Source organism: Macrobrachium nipponense, chromosome 44 (genome assembly GCF_015104395.2).
Source record: "Macrobrachium nipponense isolate FS-2020 chromosome 44, ASM1510439v2, whole genome shotgun sequence".
Taxonomy (NCBI): Eukaryota; Metazoa; Arthropoda; class Malacostraca; order Decapoda; family Palaemonidae; genus Macrobrachium; species Macrobrachium nipponense.
Window position 1 is genome coordinate 16,375,615 of NC_087221.1, and position 15,965 is coordinate 16,391,579.

A 15,965-nucleotide genomic window follows, 5' to 3' on the forward strand; every position below is an offset into this window, starting at 1 on the left:
AATAATAATAATAATTATTATTATTGTATTGACTTTATACTGCCTTTTCCACGGACACTACACGACCGTGAAGTTTGTATAGTATAAGCGTTTAAGCAGGGATAAATAAAAAGAAACAAAATCTATCCATCTGATAATGATACTTCATTCAAACTGACTGATGGATACTATTTTGTGTAAGGAGTTAGAAAATATATAATTTCAATGTTTCTTCATTTTACTATGAGGCTACTTTTTCGTTGTAAAGATTTATTGTCTCACAATAAACATCTTCACAAACCAACATACAATACTATCGTGTGTAAGGAGTTTTAAATGATATCTTTCAGTGTTTCTTCATTTTATTATGAGACTGATTTGTTGTCGTAATGATTTACTGTCTGACGGTACACAGTTTGATAAAGAAACATACAATGCCACACAATGTTCCACGCCGCAAAAAGTCCTTATTTCTATACCTTGGGTATCGCTACTGTATCAGACGTCTTCCTCCTCATTCTTTCTTGGCAGTTGGATTATCTTTAGCGCTATCTTTGGTGGCCTCCTTCGTGACGTCCTTCGGTCCCGTTTCCTTGGCCGGATTATCTTTAGCGTTCTTCCCAACCTTGTGCGTTTTCTTGCTCTTGAAGACCGACCAGTCTAATCTGTTCACCATGTCTGGGGGCTGGCTTGTCCTGGGAGTCCTCGGCCCCTCCAGTAGGTGCCCGGCTACCACTTCGTACCACTGCTGCAATGGGGGGAAAAATTCTCTTCGTTTTCAGAGTACTTTGAGTAAACTTCACACACACACACACACACACACACACACACACACACATATATATATATATATCATATATATCTATATATATATATATTATATATATATCATACATACGTATATATATTTATATATGGTATATAGTTCAGTTATAAGCTTTGTAAAAATATGCAGTAGTGATAGATACACAGAGTTGTCACGATTTTACATGTCATTTTCACTCAACCATTAAAAGCCTTTTTTTTTTCAGTTGTTGCGTTAACTGTATTGTGAATATATACAGTTCGGTTAAGCTGCATAAATATGTAATGACGTTTTGATGGTTACAATTAAGTTTTTAACCTGTTCTTGTTTCTTACCACATAAATTACATTATATATATATATATATATATATATATATATATATATATTATTATATATATAGATATATATATATATAATATATATTATATTATATTAACTTCTTAGAGTCGTGTGGATAATGTTTTATCTCAAACTGTAGTGACCGTTTTATTGCAAATCTTTTGCGGTTCACGGAGACCCAAAAACGATGTATTTCTTATTAAGTTGGTTTTCCCTTAGTGAAGTTTTTCTTGATAAGGTCATAAATAATAAATACAAGTGTGTTTTCCTACTGAAGCTTTCATTTCAGTACTCTAATTCGTTCATTCAAATCAGCTGACTGCTGTTCGAGACGCATGGTTATCGGTTACTTCCCTGACACTTCCAAGCTTTTTTCCAAGCTTTCATTTTACTTCGCGTGGCCATTAAGTACATTTTACATTACTACGCTTTTCATGTTTGGATTTTGACATATATATATATATATATATATATATATATATATATATATATATATATATATACTATACATATTCATGACACCAATTATTACTGTACAGCTTTGCGCTCCAGTTGATAACTTGTTTCTGCTGATCGCACCTCGTGTTTGGTCCACGATTTCAGTGATGAGAAGTTGAGAATCTGGCTCCTTCGAATGCTTTACTGAAAGCTTTCTCACACGAGAGGTGGCCAGTTTTGCTTGAGGAAGTAACGGAGAATATCTGAGAAGTAACAGACTGTGGTAACAACTGATTCTAAAAACTTCGGTTCGATCACTTGTTGGTAGTGTATTAGAGATCTGTATGCACGAACTCCCCTTTGCTTACAATGCTCACACAGCGTTTCTGGTCTTCATATTTAATTAGCATGGTTAGGTCAACTCATGAAAAGACTAGCACTACTGCCATTAATGAATGGGGGAAAGTACAACGCCTAAAGAAAACATATTCTCTAGACCTAGGAAAAGTACGGGAAGATTTGCTGTTTGTGGGAAGTGATAAATGATGTTTACAAAGCAAGACTGCAAAGAGTGACGATTGTGCAATGTTATTCCATCATATGAAGCATTACATGATAACAGCTCCGGTGATATCGTCAAAGGCAAGATAGATGAAAACGTACGAAGCCAAATCATGGTACTCCAAACAATTTAATTTTGTGACTGATGGAGAGAAGCAGTTTCGAAGAAGCTCCTCTACCATTAATCTATTACGCGAGGTATGTGACTGTGTATAATATACTTCAAAATACTGTAGTGATGCTGTATATTGCAGCAGGAAGGGAAAAAAGTTGCACATCCCTTCATACAAGTAGATAATGTGTATAGCACGTTCAGATGGAAAAGTGGGCTACTTCCCCTTAATAAACATTATAAAATTCCATTAACAAGATAAAATGTTTTTTTCATATCTAATGTACGGTAACACATTTTACACAAACCACACACATATATACATCTGGACCATGCTATAACCCAAGGCCTTGACCTTACTGTAGCCCAAGAACCAGACCTTGCTGTACTGTAGATTAAGGTCTGGACTTTGCTGTAATCCAAGGCCCAAACTCTAATGTAACCCAACGCCTGGACCTTCCTGTAACTCAAGGCTACACCTTCCCGTAACCCTAGGTCTAGACATTCCTGTAACCCTAAACCTAGACCTTTCTGTAACCCCAGGCTAGAAACCTAGACTTTTCTGTAACCCTAGGTCTAGACATGTAACCCTAAACCTAGATCTTTCTGTAACCCAAGGCTAGAAACCAAGACCTTTATGTAACCCTAGACCTAGCCTTCCTGTGACCCTAGGCTAGACCTTCCTGTAACCATAGAGATAGCCTTCCTGTAATCCTAGTCCACGACATAAATGTAACCCTAGTCCTAGACATAAATGTAACCCTAGGCCTAGCCATAAATGTAACCATAGGTTAGATCTTCCTGTAACCCTAGGTATAGACATTCCTGTAACCCTAGGCTAGATCTTCCTGTAACCCTAGGCCTAGACATAAATGTAACCATAGGCCTATATCTTCCTGTAACCCTAAGCCTTGACCTTCCTGTAACCTTAGGACTAGACCTTCCAGTAACACTAAACCTAAAAACCTTTTTTGTTAACTCTAGGGTTCGATCTTCCTGAACCTAGGACCTAGACCACTTCCAGTAACAAGTAAAACCCTGAAACCTTTTTTGTAACTCTAGGTTAGATCTTCCTGTAACCCTAGACCTAGACATAACTGTAACCCAAGGCCTAGACCACGCTGTAACCTACAGCTGATTGCGTGAAGGGCCTTTAGAGATAACTGTTGACACAATGCTACATTATCTGACTATTCATCATCCCACGTATGCTGCTCATATATATATATATATATATATATATATATATATATATATATATATATATATATATATATATTTATAAATATTTTTTTCTTATATATATTCTCATATATTTTAGGAACCAATTTTCTAGGTATTTCTTCTTCTGAAAACCCGTACTGTTAATTATCAAGACTCAGTTATTATCACGTTTATTTCATGTGACTAGATATTTTACGGATTACAGAACGTGAGAGAAGACGGAGAGAGAGAGAGAGAGATAGGGAGAAGCGAGAGAGAGAGAGAGAGAGAGAGAGAGAAGAGAGATAGGGGGGGGTGTGCCCGTGGGGCAGGGGCATGAGATCCACTACTCTTGCTTTTCATTTCACAAATGAATTTCAGTGTCCGACTGCCTGATTTCTTATTTTCCGTAGCATGATGTCCTAGTAATGTCATCATTATGCGAGGTGGGTTGTAGAGATGGATTTTTTCGTTTTTTTTTTTTTTTCTTTTGCGTGTGTTTATTCTTTCTTTCTCGGATACAATTATACCTGTTAACGAAACGTTTGAAGAGGGTCACCAGTTTCCACTAAAGAGACCACAAACCTTCGTTACTGGTTGTTCCAGAAGCAGGACCCCATGCTTGCTTAAGATGACCTTAATCAACAAAAGCACAGTCCTCCATTGAAGGGAAAGGAATTTGATATTATCTGAATCCGTACGGAATTTTACTTTCTGACGCATACCATTTGTTCTTGAGAAATAACAACAAAATATGGAAAACTGATCTCGATTTGCCAATAAAAAAATAAATAAAAAATCCTACATCTGTTGCAGGATCCACTAGAGAAAATAATACATAGTTTCCTGGGCCACAAAACAATATATGAAATTACACTAAAATCATTCAATCGACATTTTATAAAGCAGAAACAAATTGGGTTCAGTTATCTCTACAGATCTTTAATTCTGATACACTCCTTGACCAATAACACAAAATGTCAATGATATCGCTCGATAGATAATGAGAAAATCACGTAGACAAATAGACAAGATATAAAGAAAAATAATAACATCAAACTTCGTGGGAATAGTTAACACTCGCAAGAAAGGAGGAGACATATTTACCCTTGCCCATGGAGTCAGGCCAATTCCTGCGACGAGAGCCTGCCACTGCGGCATGCCCAGGTGGGCAAGCATGAGCCTCCAGTATGTGGTGGTATCCGGAGCCAAAAGATGAGGTCTTAAGGAAAGGTCAATGAACCAAAATGATCCTTCGGAGAAGTTGTCCCCCCGACCGGGATAAGCCACGACAACCCGGCCTATTGAGGGGTGAAGAATGGTACTGATTTAGTGTGTTTCGGTATACATATGCGTGTGTGATAGTATGTCACCAATTCTAAACATATACAGAATTATGTGAATTATATGGAAGGCATATTTTGGCCAGCTATTCTTGTTTCGGTCTCTACACTTTGAAGTAGCTCCCGTACCTAAAAATTTGGGGCGGTTCGTCCAACAAAATGGTTTTAACTACACCTCTGGTTCCAGCAATATTATGAACCTGACTTGCTACGAAATTCCAAACTGGTAAATGTCCTAAAGCCACTTTTCATAAACCAGTATTGATTCTGTGCTAGCATGAACTCGATTACATTTCACATGCAAAGGGCAGAGGAATAGGCAACCTAATACCCTTTGTTAGCTTTTAGGTCTGGGAAAACGAGAAAACGAAAAGGAAGAAGGTCTCAAAATTCAGAAGAAACAGAGGTAGAAAGTGAATTCCAAAGGAACCGAGCAATATGAAGATCAACAATTTGCCACAAAGTATTGTCGCCTGACCAGTGTTAGGGAAACCCCTGAGGGGAGGAGGAGCTTCAGTGAAAAGAGAATGAGTAGTATCGATCAAATGAATTGCCTTAGATTGTCTTGTCCTGGATGAAGGCAAAAGATACAGCACCAAAATGTTAGACCAAGACATCAAACGGACAACTGAGTCTAACATAGATCTTTTACAACTTAGATGAAATAGAAATCTGAGTGTCGTGATAACACATTAGTTATATAAAAGTTATTTAAAAGTAAAGTTTTTAGCAGCATGATCAAAATGATCTCTCTCAGGCATGATTCGGGCAACAGGGACAATCAAAATACAGACGGAAGTGAGAAAAAGAATCGGAGAATGAGGTGGGAGAATTGACACAAGTGAGAAACAACCACAAAATGTGATGGGAGGAGACAGAAGACCAGGAAAAAAAAACATCTCAGAAGTAATGAATTAGATTAAGTTACTAGCTCTCCATTCAGATTATCTCACAAAATTTGAATTAACAGAAAGAGGTTGGGGAATTTGGGAGTGAATGCAGTCCGTGGAAGGGGTCTGGTAGATGAATGATATTATGTGGAGGTCTGAATCATCAGCAAAAGCATGGGTGAGATAGAGGGACAAGAGATGGTGATTAAAAAAAGTGAAGGAATGTATGGGGTGATGAGGAAGGGTGATGATGCTGTACAGTCAATGACAGCTGCTCTGGAACATTTATATAAAGCAATGGAAATAAGTTCCTGTCATGTAATCAAGGCATATTGTATTCTGTGGCACACAAACGTCAAGTTGCCGTACTAACTACCTTAAAAATATCAAAATGTTAACTGATTTTGCGAAATACCTTTAAAATCCATATTTTTAGGGTCTGGCAAGTTAAACATATTACATGCTATGGTACACAAAAGTCAAGTTTCATTTGTAACTACAACATAGAAATGAAAGTGGATAAAGAAAATTTGTTTATGAGAAGACTGGGAATCATTTGTGATTCAGTTATTTTATGTATTTACTCTAAATTTTTATTAAACAATGATTACATAACATAGGTCCTGATAGGCGTAACCATTCTCTCCAGAAATTGACTTACTTTTAACAAGGGGCTTCAGTTATGGCTACTTCGAATACGAAACTAGCAGTTTCCTTAAACATACTTGCCCTCGTTTCTAACATTCTCACTAATTAGGAAAACTGCTCAGTTAAAACTGCTGCCAGGTACACACACAGGTCTAAAGACATAACTTACCATACCCTTGGCAACTATCGATCTCAAACATTTTAGAGGAGTGGAATGATGGCGGTGACGGAGGTGGTGCAGGTCTGATGCAGCCCGGTCTCAGTGGTTCAGGTGGTGTTGGTGGATCCTCAGCAAGAGCCAGATCAGTGACAGAGGGCGCCAATGGATCTCCACTTCCTCTGCCACTTCCTAATCGATTCACTCTTCCTAACGAGTGGATTTCCATGTTACCTAGCGGAAGGACTTTCCCTGGAATATTAAGAACATGAAGAAAATAAAATACATATTTTCCTGGTGAGATACATCATCCGGAAACAGAGGAAACACAAAAATTGCATTAGAAGGCATGGAAAGAGTAAAATAAATTGAACGCTACAGTTCCAAAAGCTACTGACCTAATACGGTAAAAAAATTCGAATCTTCAACGTTTTTTACCCGCTCCTTTCTTTTCCAGAAATTGTGTCCTTGTCTTGGACCTGGTCTGACTGAAAATTACCAGTAAGTGCAACAAGGCACAACAATAAACTGCACTTACTTATGCAAGGCTAGAAATCAAAGCAGTTCTGTTCTCGGTCGAAGTGAGGTAAACAAGCTGCACATATATATATATATATATTATATATATATATATATATTATATATATATATATTAATATTATAATATATAGATATATTATATATATGGATCTATATATATACATATATATATATATATATATATATATATATATTACGCACTTGGCTGGTGTTCACTATAAGGTTTTCAGCGGCTTATGCTTGAATCTAGTTGAGTGTACTCTTCCCATAGATGGTTCTACACATGGAACTATAAACATGGAATTGACGTGCGCGTATAAATGTATTGATGCTGATTGTCACTGCGCGGCGCTATTGGAAAGGGTGGAGAAGGCGCTGAATTAAGCTATTAAAGCATAGTCTTGCAGACGCTTTTTTCATTCAGTCGCCCTTAAATTTCAACCGATTTTAATAAATATAGGCTCATTGGAAAGCTCTTGAAAATCCCTTTTAAATGCATATAATTAAGCGTATGGAAAATACAGCGCTGAAGTGTTTTAAGTAAAGATATCCAGATATGCATTTTACCTGAGTTCGCGTTTTTACTGCTCCAAATATTTTAATATAAATTTTAATAAATTTATCATTGGTTAAAAGCTCTCGAAAAGTACTTTCCAATGAACCCAATGACGCACGTATATGTCTCATACAATGGAAATAAATAGAAATAATCATGCATGCCATGTGCTGAGACTGGATGATTTCATGTCGTCATGGAGTTGTGTAATAAATATTACCACTAGAGCCTGTCGAACCCCTTATATTTAATATCCTTCTAAGTAACAAAGTCTTCATACTCTACTTTGCATTTTATTCTACCTAGGTCTTATCTCCTTGCTATCCAGTCTGTGTCACCTAGGGACTAACCCTATCACCATCACACAATGGATTTAAATTGTAATTATGTTGACTTAAGCTTATTGCTTACTTATATCAGTCATTATTACAAAAAGAAACACACTTGTTGATATAGATGATTCATTTTTACAGACCACTTATTAATGTCAGTCTTCATTACTACAAAAGGAAACACACTTGTTGATTTAATTTATTTTTACATATCACTTATTAATGTCAGTCTTATTAATACTAATAATCTTAGGTCTATTTTGAATGTATTATCATATAAACAGAAATTGTTAGATTGAATAATGTGCACTACTAAATTTACTTCCACATAATGCAACAAAAGTCAAAATGACAAGATATTGTCACGGAAAATTAAGAGATTACACTCCAATTTGCCGACGTGAGCATTGTGATACAAAGCTCTCTCTCTCCACCCTTTTCATAATGTCCTCTCAATCGTGCGTGGCCACTGCTTTTAAAAAATTATTTACACAATAAATGACAAGGAGCGGCTTGTAGTTTACGTAACCAATAATGATGATGATGATAATTACGCTCACCTAAACACAAAGTAGCAAAGATTTATGCGTTTTGAAGGGAAGCCAGAGCCCGTGCCAGTACAAAGCTGGCTTAATCTATGCATAAATAAGCAAAGTATGCCAGCCCCATTACCTTTCAGTATCGTTTGCGGAGGTAACAAGTACCATGCATTGACTGATATCGGTTCATGTGTTACCTGTACAGAGGTTTTGGCTGAATGAAGCTCTGCCTACTGAAAGCGTTTACTTTCTAAGCCGATTCGGAAAAATGGGAATTGATGAAGATTGATGGATGTTAAGTATCGGAAACCAACAAACTCGCTGAAGCTGGTTTAACAACCGCGTCATTTTCTTGAGGGCAAATTTCTTCCCGACTTTGAAGAATGATTGATGATTACAGCTAAGTTGGATTATACAAACAAAACTTAAATAAAGCAGAGGAACCAAAATAGTCTGGGTGTTATTCAACTTTAGCATCAACGTAAATGAAGATAGTCTTCAGACTGACTATTAAAGCAGATTGTCCAACGAGGTAGTCCCATGTATTGACTTAGTTGTTATGCCAGCATCGTGATTAATCATTTAATCTATAAAGGGATAAAATCGGTAATTACATTAATAAATTAATTTCGATCTTTTGGTCCCCATGAGGAGTCCTTTCGGCCCCTAGTTACACCCACTTTATATACAGTGTTTTGATGTGTACCTCCATTCCCCCTTCCTTTCCTCATTATCGCTGTCCAGCTTTTAATTATTACTTCACATAGTATACAACTGTGAGATTTTCTTCCAGTTCCACCTTTAGAACCTTATACTTCACTTTATTTTCTGTATCTCCAACTCCCTCTTTTCACTGCCTTATTCGTCGAAAGTGCACCAGTGCTTGGCATGACAGCTTATATTTCGTACATCAGAATGATCAGATCGATCTCTTGGTTCCGCTAGAACCGTTAATTTAGATGGCTTTACTGTCCCTTTCCAAAGTAGTTTCTTGAAAATGGTAATTGTATTGGTTATGCTTTACGAATGAAAATTTATACCGCGTCATCCTGCTCTGGTCTCGCTACATCCACTACTGACCACTTTTTTAAAGTGTGCCACTGCTAGTCTGTATTTATCACCTCATTGTGCCATATGGCAGTTTTATTAAAAAAATATCAACAATGACCTTGGTTATTGTAAGTACACTTCCCAAGTAGTTTTCCCAACATTTGTAATCAGGTTAATATGTGGAAAACTAAAATAAATTCTTATATTTCCAAATTCTCTTCTTTTTATGTGTTTTTCATTGATGTTGATTTATAACAATCTGGGCGTGGTCAAGAATAAAATATAATAAAGGTACTAAGGCTCCTTTTCTAGAAATCTATGAAAGAGTCTTATTCAAAAAGTAGGTACCACTGCTTCAGCGTTATGTGAATTAAAAGAGAACGTTTGAATATACTAAATATGTCAAAGCTGGCTTTCGATGCATTGAAAATCGTGAGAAATGAAACACGGTGCCAGAATAAAACAATTACGACTAAAATACTTTCCAATGCTGCGCAGATCTTTAGCAATAGATGATTACCTCTCTCTCTCTCTCTCTCTCTCTCTCTCTCTCTCTCTCTCTCTCTCAAGCTTACCTGCAGTTGCATAGTTCCATGTCAATTTAAAACCATCGGTTGCCGTGAAGAGCGCCCTTAGCGTAGCCGGGAGAACGACATTGTGTCGCTGTTCCCAAGCAACGACAGCTGCCCTTTCAACTCCTCCGCGCACCACCACGCTCACGTCCTGCACTCCTCCGACGTTGCCTTTCGGGGTAAAATCAAGATGAGTTTTCTGCTCGCTTGGTTCTTTAAAAGGGATGGCCATTGCTTATGTGACTCGCTTCAGAAAAAACAAATGGTTTCGTTAATCATGCTACGAACTTCTTTCTCCATTTAAGTAAACACAGGCAACATTGTTAGTAGCATAGATCTAGAGAGGAGAGTTTGGACAGACAAGTGACGATCGCGTGCACGTAAGGCCCCATCATAGATATGGTTTGTAGTTTAGGTGTGTAGGGTTACAACCTAGTCAGAGTTATTATTATCATTATTATTAACACCAGTAATGAGAATGCCTAAATTTCTGTGAAATGAAATATATCTCGGTCCTAGTTTCTGTCTATATTTTTCATATATTTATTAGTAGACTCGGAAGACCATGCGTAATGACCTCCTGTTGTCTGTCTTAGTAAGACGAAAAACCCCACCCTTGGGTATATTGCTCTAGGGAGTGTTATTAGGATACATTTGCGACAGTTTTATCTTCTGAAATACTAGCCTGATCGGCCTCGATGTTTGCTGCGGTGAGCGTTAGAAAAGAAAAAAAAAGTAATGTCGAGTGTTGATAACAAAAAACCTTTGACATTTAACAATCTCTTATTACTGCCTCCTCTCGACATTTTTCTCTCTGCATGTTAAGACGGTATTGGAATAATTACGTTAATTTCACCCAACCCCCTTTCTCTCTCTCTCTCTCTCTCTCTCTCTCTCTCTCTCTCTCTCTCTCTCTCTCTCTCTCTCTCTCTTAAGCCTGAATCTCAAATCACAACGCTTTTATCTCTCTCCATTGTAATCTGTTGTATTCAACACTGACTGACGCAATACAATGCCAGCGCCATGAGCTGTGAATATTGACACCTGTGTGTGAACAAATCCACCCCCAGGGAAAGGTTCCCCCAGGGAAAGCAAGTCAACAAAACGTAAGCGAAGTATTGACCGTTACCCCAGCGTCTGAGAGAGATGAATATAATTTAAGGAGATTTAAATTTGAGAGGTAATTCAAAGATCCATTTTTTGTATTTAATTCAGTCGTTGAAACCTATTCATATGGGACAAGCCCACAGGGCCGTTGCCTTGGAATTCAAGTTTTCAGAATATGTTGGTTTCAACCTCCCACCATAGACCCGACACTGTGGCAGTAACTGATCTTGATAAAGAGCCAGTGATTTTTCGTTGCCTCGGGGTAGGCGCGAACTCAAGACACCTGGGTGGCATCAAGACACTAACCACTATACCAGCGACCAGTATTGTATTTACTATGCTACCCAGATATAAAAAAATGAGCTCAGGTTTGCATGAATAGTCTCGATGGCTATTACGTTGTTTCCCTGGGACAGTAGAATTGACAGAAATGCATAATGCAGGGGCGTCATTTCAGATTTTTGTTGGGGGTGGGGTGTGGCAAAGACGGTTTGGCGATCGAAGCGAGGCTAATAAGCTTCTTTTTGAGCTATTTTATGCGTTTTTGAAGCCACTTGAACAAGGCATTTCAGCAAAAATTATATACTCCCACTACTGTTTGTTATTCACATTACCACTGGTAGCTAGGTGGCAGACAAGGCTCAAGAAAAATGATATTTCCAAGAAATTTCATATATTTATGATTGCACATTTAAAAAGGAAACATGCTGTCACTTCTTGGTGCTTGGGGGTTGAGGGGGCAACTTAAGTCTTGTTGGGGGGAGGGGGGGGGGCAGTTGGCGCCCCCATATGACGCCCCTGACATAATTTCCTTCACAGGTCTCAAGCTTCAAATCTGTGGATCAACAGTAATGAATAATTTAGCACTTTTCACTGAAACGTATGTTAAAGCCGTTAAATTATGTAATTTGCTGAGATGAGCGCTATTAAGGACTGCCCTTTAAGCAGTTAACGTATTTCTTTTAATGCTTTTGGGAGGCCTGTCTATCCTGAGGAAATATTTTTATGATTTTTGTTTCATGTTTTGAATATTGTTACTGTTTATGAGCTTCGATGGGATCAATCCTTTTACTCTACTGTCAATATTCTTGCACAATAAAGACAATGGGAATTTTTTCTGTTCGAGAATGTTTCTTAATCACCCAATAGTTAACCATTTTGACAGTAAAAAGACTTTAATTATTTCCCAAAATGCGACTTATCTGCAATTTTGGGCAATAATTAAGTTTTGCTAAAGTTTACTGTCATTCTGTTACCTCACTGCGCATGCTCACTAAGATTTTTTCGTACGTCTGATCATTCTTTGCATTCAGATCTTCCTAAACTGTGCTATCCACTACTTAGTATAAGATATGCAGTTAGTTCTGACAGTTTCTGACTTTTCCTCAGCGAGGTTCCGTAGGACACAGTTATCTGGAAGTTTTATCGGCGTTGTGATTCAGTTGTAAATTATCTTCCTAATCCTGTGGCTGAATTGGTGGAACTCCAGATGTTCAGTCTTAGAGCAAATGCATTGAGCTTGCTGACATGAGTCTAAATATCTTTTATATATATATATATATATATATATATATATATATATATATATACATACATACATATACATACATACTATATATATATATATACATACATATATATATATATATATATATATATATATATATATATATATATTTATACATACATATACATACATATATATATATATATATATATATATATATTATATATATATATATATATATATATATATATATATGTATATATATATAAATTTTTGTTAATGAGCATGTATGACTTTTTTATTCATAAATATTAATCCAAAAATATCGTTGGGAAGCTCAGTTGTAGCCCACGAGAGATTATCATGCAGTGTTACGCAAAGGGATGAATAAGGTAATCAAAGTCAAAGTGACTGAAAAAATGGGCTATACTGAAAATTCAAAGGTGAATGTATGCAAATATATTACGTAGATAATGTTGTATTATAGGGAAATGTTACAGAGGAAGGGGTTGGTAAACATCGGATTCTCATAATAAAAGATGCAGGGCAAGAGAATAAAGTCCGACATCGATGGAGTGAATTTCTTTTTCATGAGGTTTTGAACTTGGACAACTAAAGAGAAAAATATTCAAATGATAGAAGAGTGGAAGAGTTTGGTGTGAACTCAGGATACGGAAGTGACTATTGAGAGCAAGATGTGGACAATGAGGTGGTTAAGTAATGAAAAGGTGCCAGGGGTTTGTGGCATTGCAGATGAGATCTTGCAGGATTGTGCTGAAAATGTAACATGAGTGGCTGGCCAGGGTGTGTATGATGCATTCCGATGAAGGAATGGTTCCTCAGGTGGTTGCGAGAGGAGGAATTACTCTTAGGAAGTTAAAAGCAATGTAGGTGATTATAAGGATATTAGGGCAATAAGCCAATAACAAGAGCTCTTAAGGAGTTATGTGATAGTAGTTTGACTAAGATAGTTAAACAGGCACAAAAATGACTGATTTCATGGTCAATTTAAGTGAAGTCAGTGCAATTGTAGGTAAATGTTGCATCGTGCCAGTATTCATGAGCGTCAATATTACTGTAGTATTTTTATAGTAGTGATTGGACTCGAGATGGTAGAAATAGGTATCTAGACGTGTCACGAATAACCCAAGAATTCAGGAAGCTAGGCCAACTAGCACTTGTTATAAGTCTCAACAGGAAATTGAAAGATGATTGAAGATCAAAGAGAGGCAATATGCTATGCAATGATCTGCTAAACAGTCATCGATAAGTTTATCTTTCAGAAATAAGTGAATGATGGGTTCTTCAGGACGTATTGGGGAAATTACCTCGAGAGAAACAAGTTTGATTTGAGTGGATATGTAATAGGTGAATGAAAAGACTGATAGGGAATAATATCAAGCTAATAAAGAGACTGCTTAGGTATGTATGCGCACGATCCTTGTGCCTTGTCATTTTATTGATAATTTGTAAAATAAATTCTCGTTAATCTCATTTGCCCTGTTTTTTTTATCTTGTTTAGTCACCCCAAGAGAAAATTCAATTGTACTTCTGAGTCCTTTTTTCATTGAATGTATGTTTTTTTTTTTTTTTTTTTTAGAAAACTGAAATTGAAATGAAGCTTTAGAAAAGTAATTATCAGCACGTTATGCTTCCAAATTATTCTATGTTAATTTATGTTCCCCTTTATTTGAGTAATTTACTGAAGTTTTATTGATTCATATTATGATTTATGATTTGGGTTAAATTACCAATACCTTCCATATTACATATACATTTGAAAAATCCACTTATCTTGATTGTACATTGCAAGCCGAAGGCATCCTCAGGGCTTCTGGCAACCTTATAATTCTTGAATAAAGTGAGGTCACTGGAAGCTGTACTTACGAAGGGTACCCACCAATCCCAGTGTGAGATCTGTAACAAAATTGCAGTCTCTTTCTCTCTTGGCATCCATCATTGAAAGTTCTCGTCACGAGTTCATCACAAGAGTTTGCAAACTGTCGCCATGTCTCGCACTGCAGAGAAACCGTGGAATTATTATATGTAACATATACGAAACGGCATTAAAGGTACGGAAGTGAGTCAGGTGGTCGCCTGAGCAGCAGCAGGTAATGTTTAGAGTCCCCGTATCCATGGCAACCGCTGGATTTTGTGTTTGGTGGGAGAGTTCGTTGCGTTGAGAGTAAATTGAGGAAAGCCATAGTGATCTATTGGGCATATTTGTTTTAACGAATCATAAATGATTGGCAAAACTTCCTTTAGTGTGTTGTTGGGAGAACTAGTCTCGTTTCGAACAAATTTCTCAAAGGGGGAGATGAATGCGCTCAGAATTTTCAATAACGAATCATAAATGATTTTATAATACCGGGATAGGTCAGTTATTTAATACTTAGATGGATGAGTATATAGATAGACAAATAGGCGAGTAGATAAAGAGATAGATAATTTAATCACAAGGGGTATCTAACTATACAGGAGCCTTACTCTACAGAAGTGAATATAGAAGCAATTGGTTTTAGAGACGGCAACAAGATATTGATTATATCATTTCATGCAAGGAGAGGAGGAAATAGGAAACGAAATACTGTAACGTATCCTACCATACGCCCTTTTCCCCCTCGGAGGGAAGTGGGGTCAGGAATGTACAGCATTCCGGTCCTTCAGCAAGAATTTAGGAATTAGTTTTTTTTCTCTGTCTCTCGCTCTCTCTCTCTCTCTCCTTTTTTTTGTATGATTGGCATTTAAAAGTACGTTTCGTCAGAATTTATTAGTTATGCTATGAAAGGGTGTTAACTTCAAAACCTTCTTTTTCTGATCGTATTATATATATGTAGTATATATGTATATATATGTGTGTCAAATATATATATAATATATATATATATATATATATATATAAGATATATATATATAGTATATATATATATATATACGTGTGTGTGTGTGTAAATATGTGTGTAATTGTAATAACTACAATGCCCTCTTAACTTATCATATGCTTTTCACTCTTACTTAATGGGGCATTGTAGTTATTACAATTACATACATATCTGGTGAAAATAACCAGATGATCCTACACACACACACACACACACACACACACACACACACATATATATATATATATATATATATATATATATATATATATATATACTATCTACATATATATATATATATATATATATATATATATATTTATCTATATATATATATATATATATCTTAACCACATATTGGCCATTCATGGGGTCTGAAGAGACGACATCATGTCAGTTAATG

The 15,965-nt window shown here is 36.6% G+C and overlaps 1 protein-coding gene across 1 annotated transcript; it reads right to left on the minus strand.

Annotated features, from left to right (window-relative positions):
• Positions 1-216: 216 nt before the first annotated feature.
• Positions 217-14,766, minus strand: LOC135204049 (tubulin polyglutamylase complex subunit 2-like). Its single transcript, XM_064234011.1, has 5 exons — positions 14,568-14,766; positions 10,070-10,237; positions 6,490-6,729; positions 4,547-4,740; positions 217-727 (listed from the first exon to the last, which is right to left on the minus strand). Exons 1-5 carry the CDS (start codon positions 14,638-14,640, stop codon positions 494-496), a joined length of 909 nt encoding a protein of 302 aa, XP_064090081.1. The 5' UTR covers positions 14,641-14,766; the 3' UTR covers positions 217-493.
• Between the last annotated feature and the right edge of the window lie 1,199 nt (positions 14,767-15,965).

Bases quoted from the DNA above. Each gene is read 5' to 3' on its own strand.
- LOC135204049 (XM_064234011.1), bottom strand. From the start codon at position 14,640: ATGATGGATGCCAAGAGAGAAAGAGACTGCAATTTTGTTACAGATCTC. The intron at 6,730-10,069 runs GTAAGCTTGAGA...TTAATATTCCAG, and splicing joins ATGGAACTATGCAACTGCAG to GGAAAGTCCTTCCGCTAGGT. The intron at 4,741-6,489 runs GTAAGTTATGTC...ACCCCTCAATAG, and splicing joins CGATAGTTGCCAAGGGTATG to GCCGGGTTGTCGTGGCTTAT.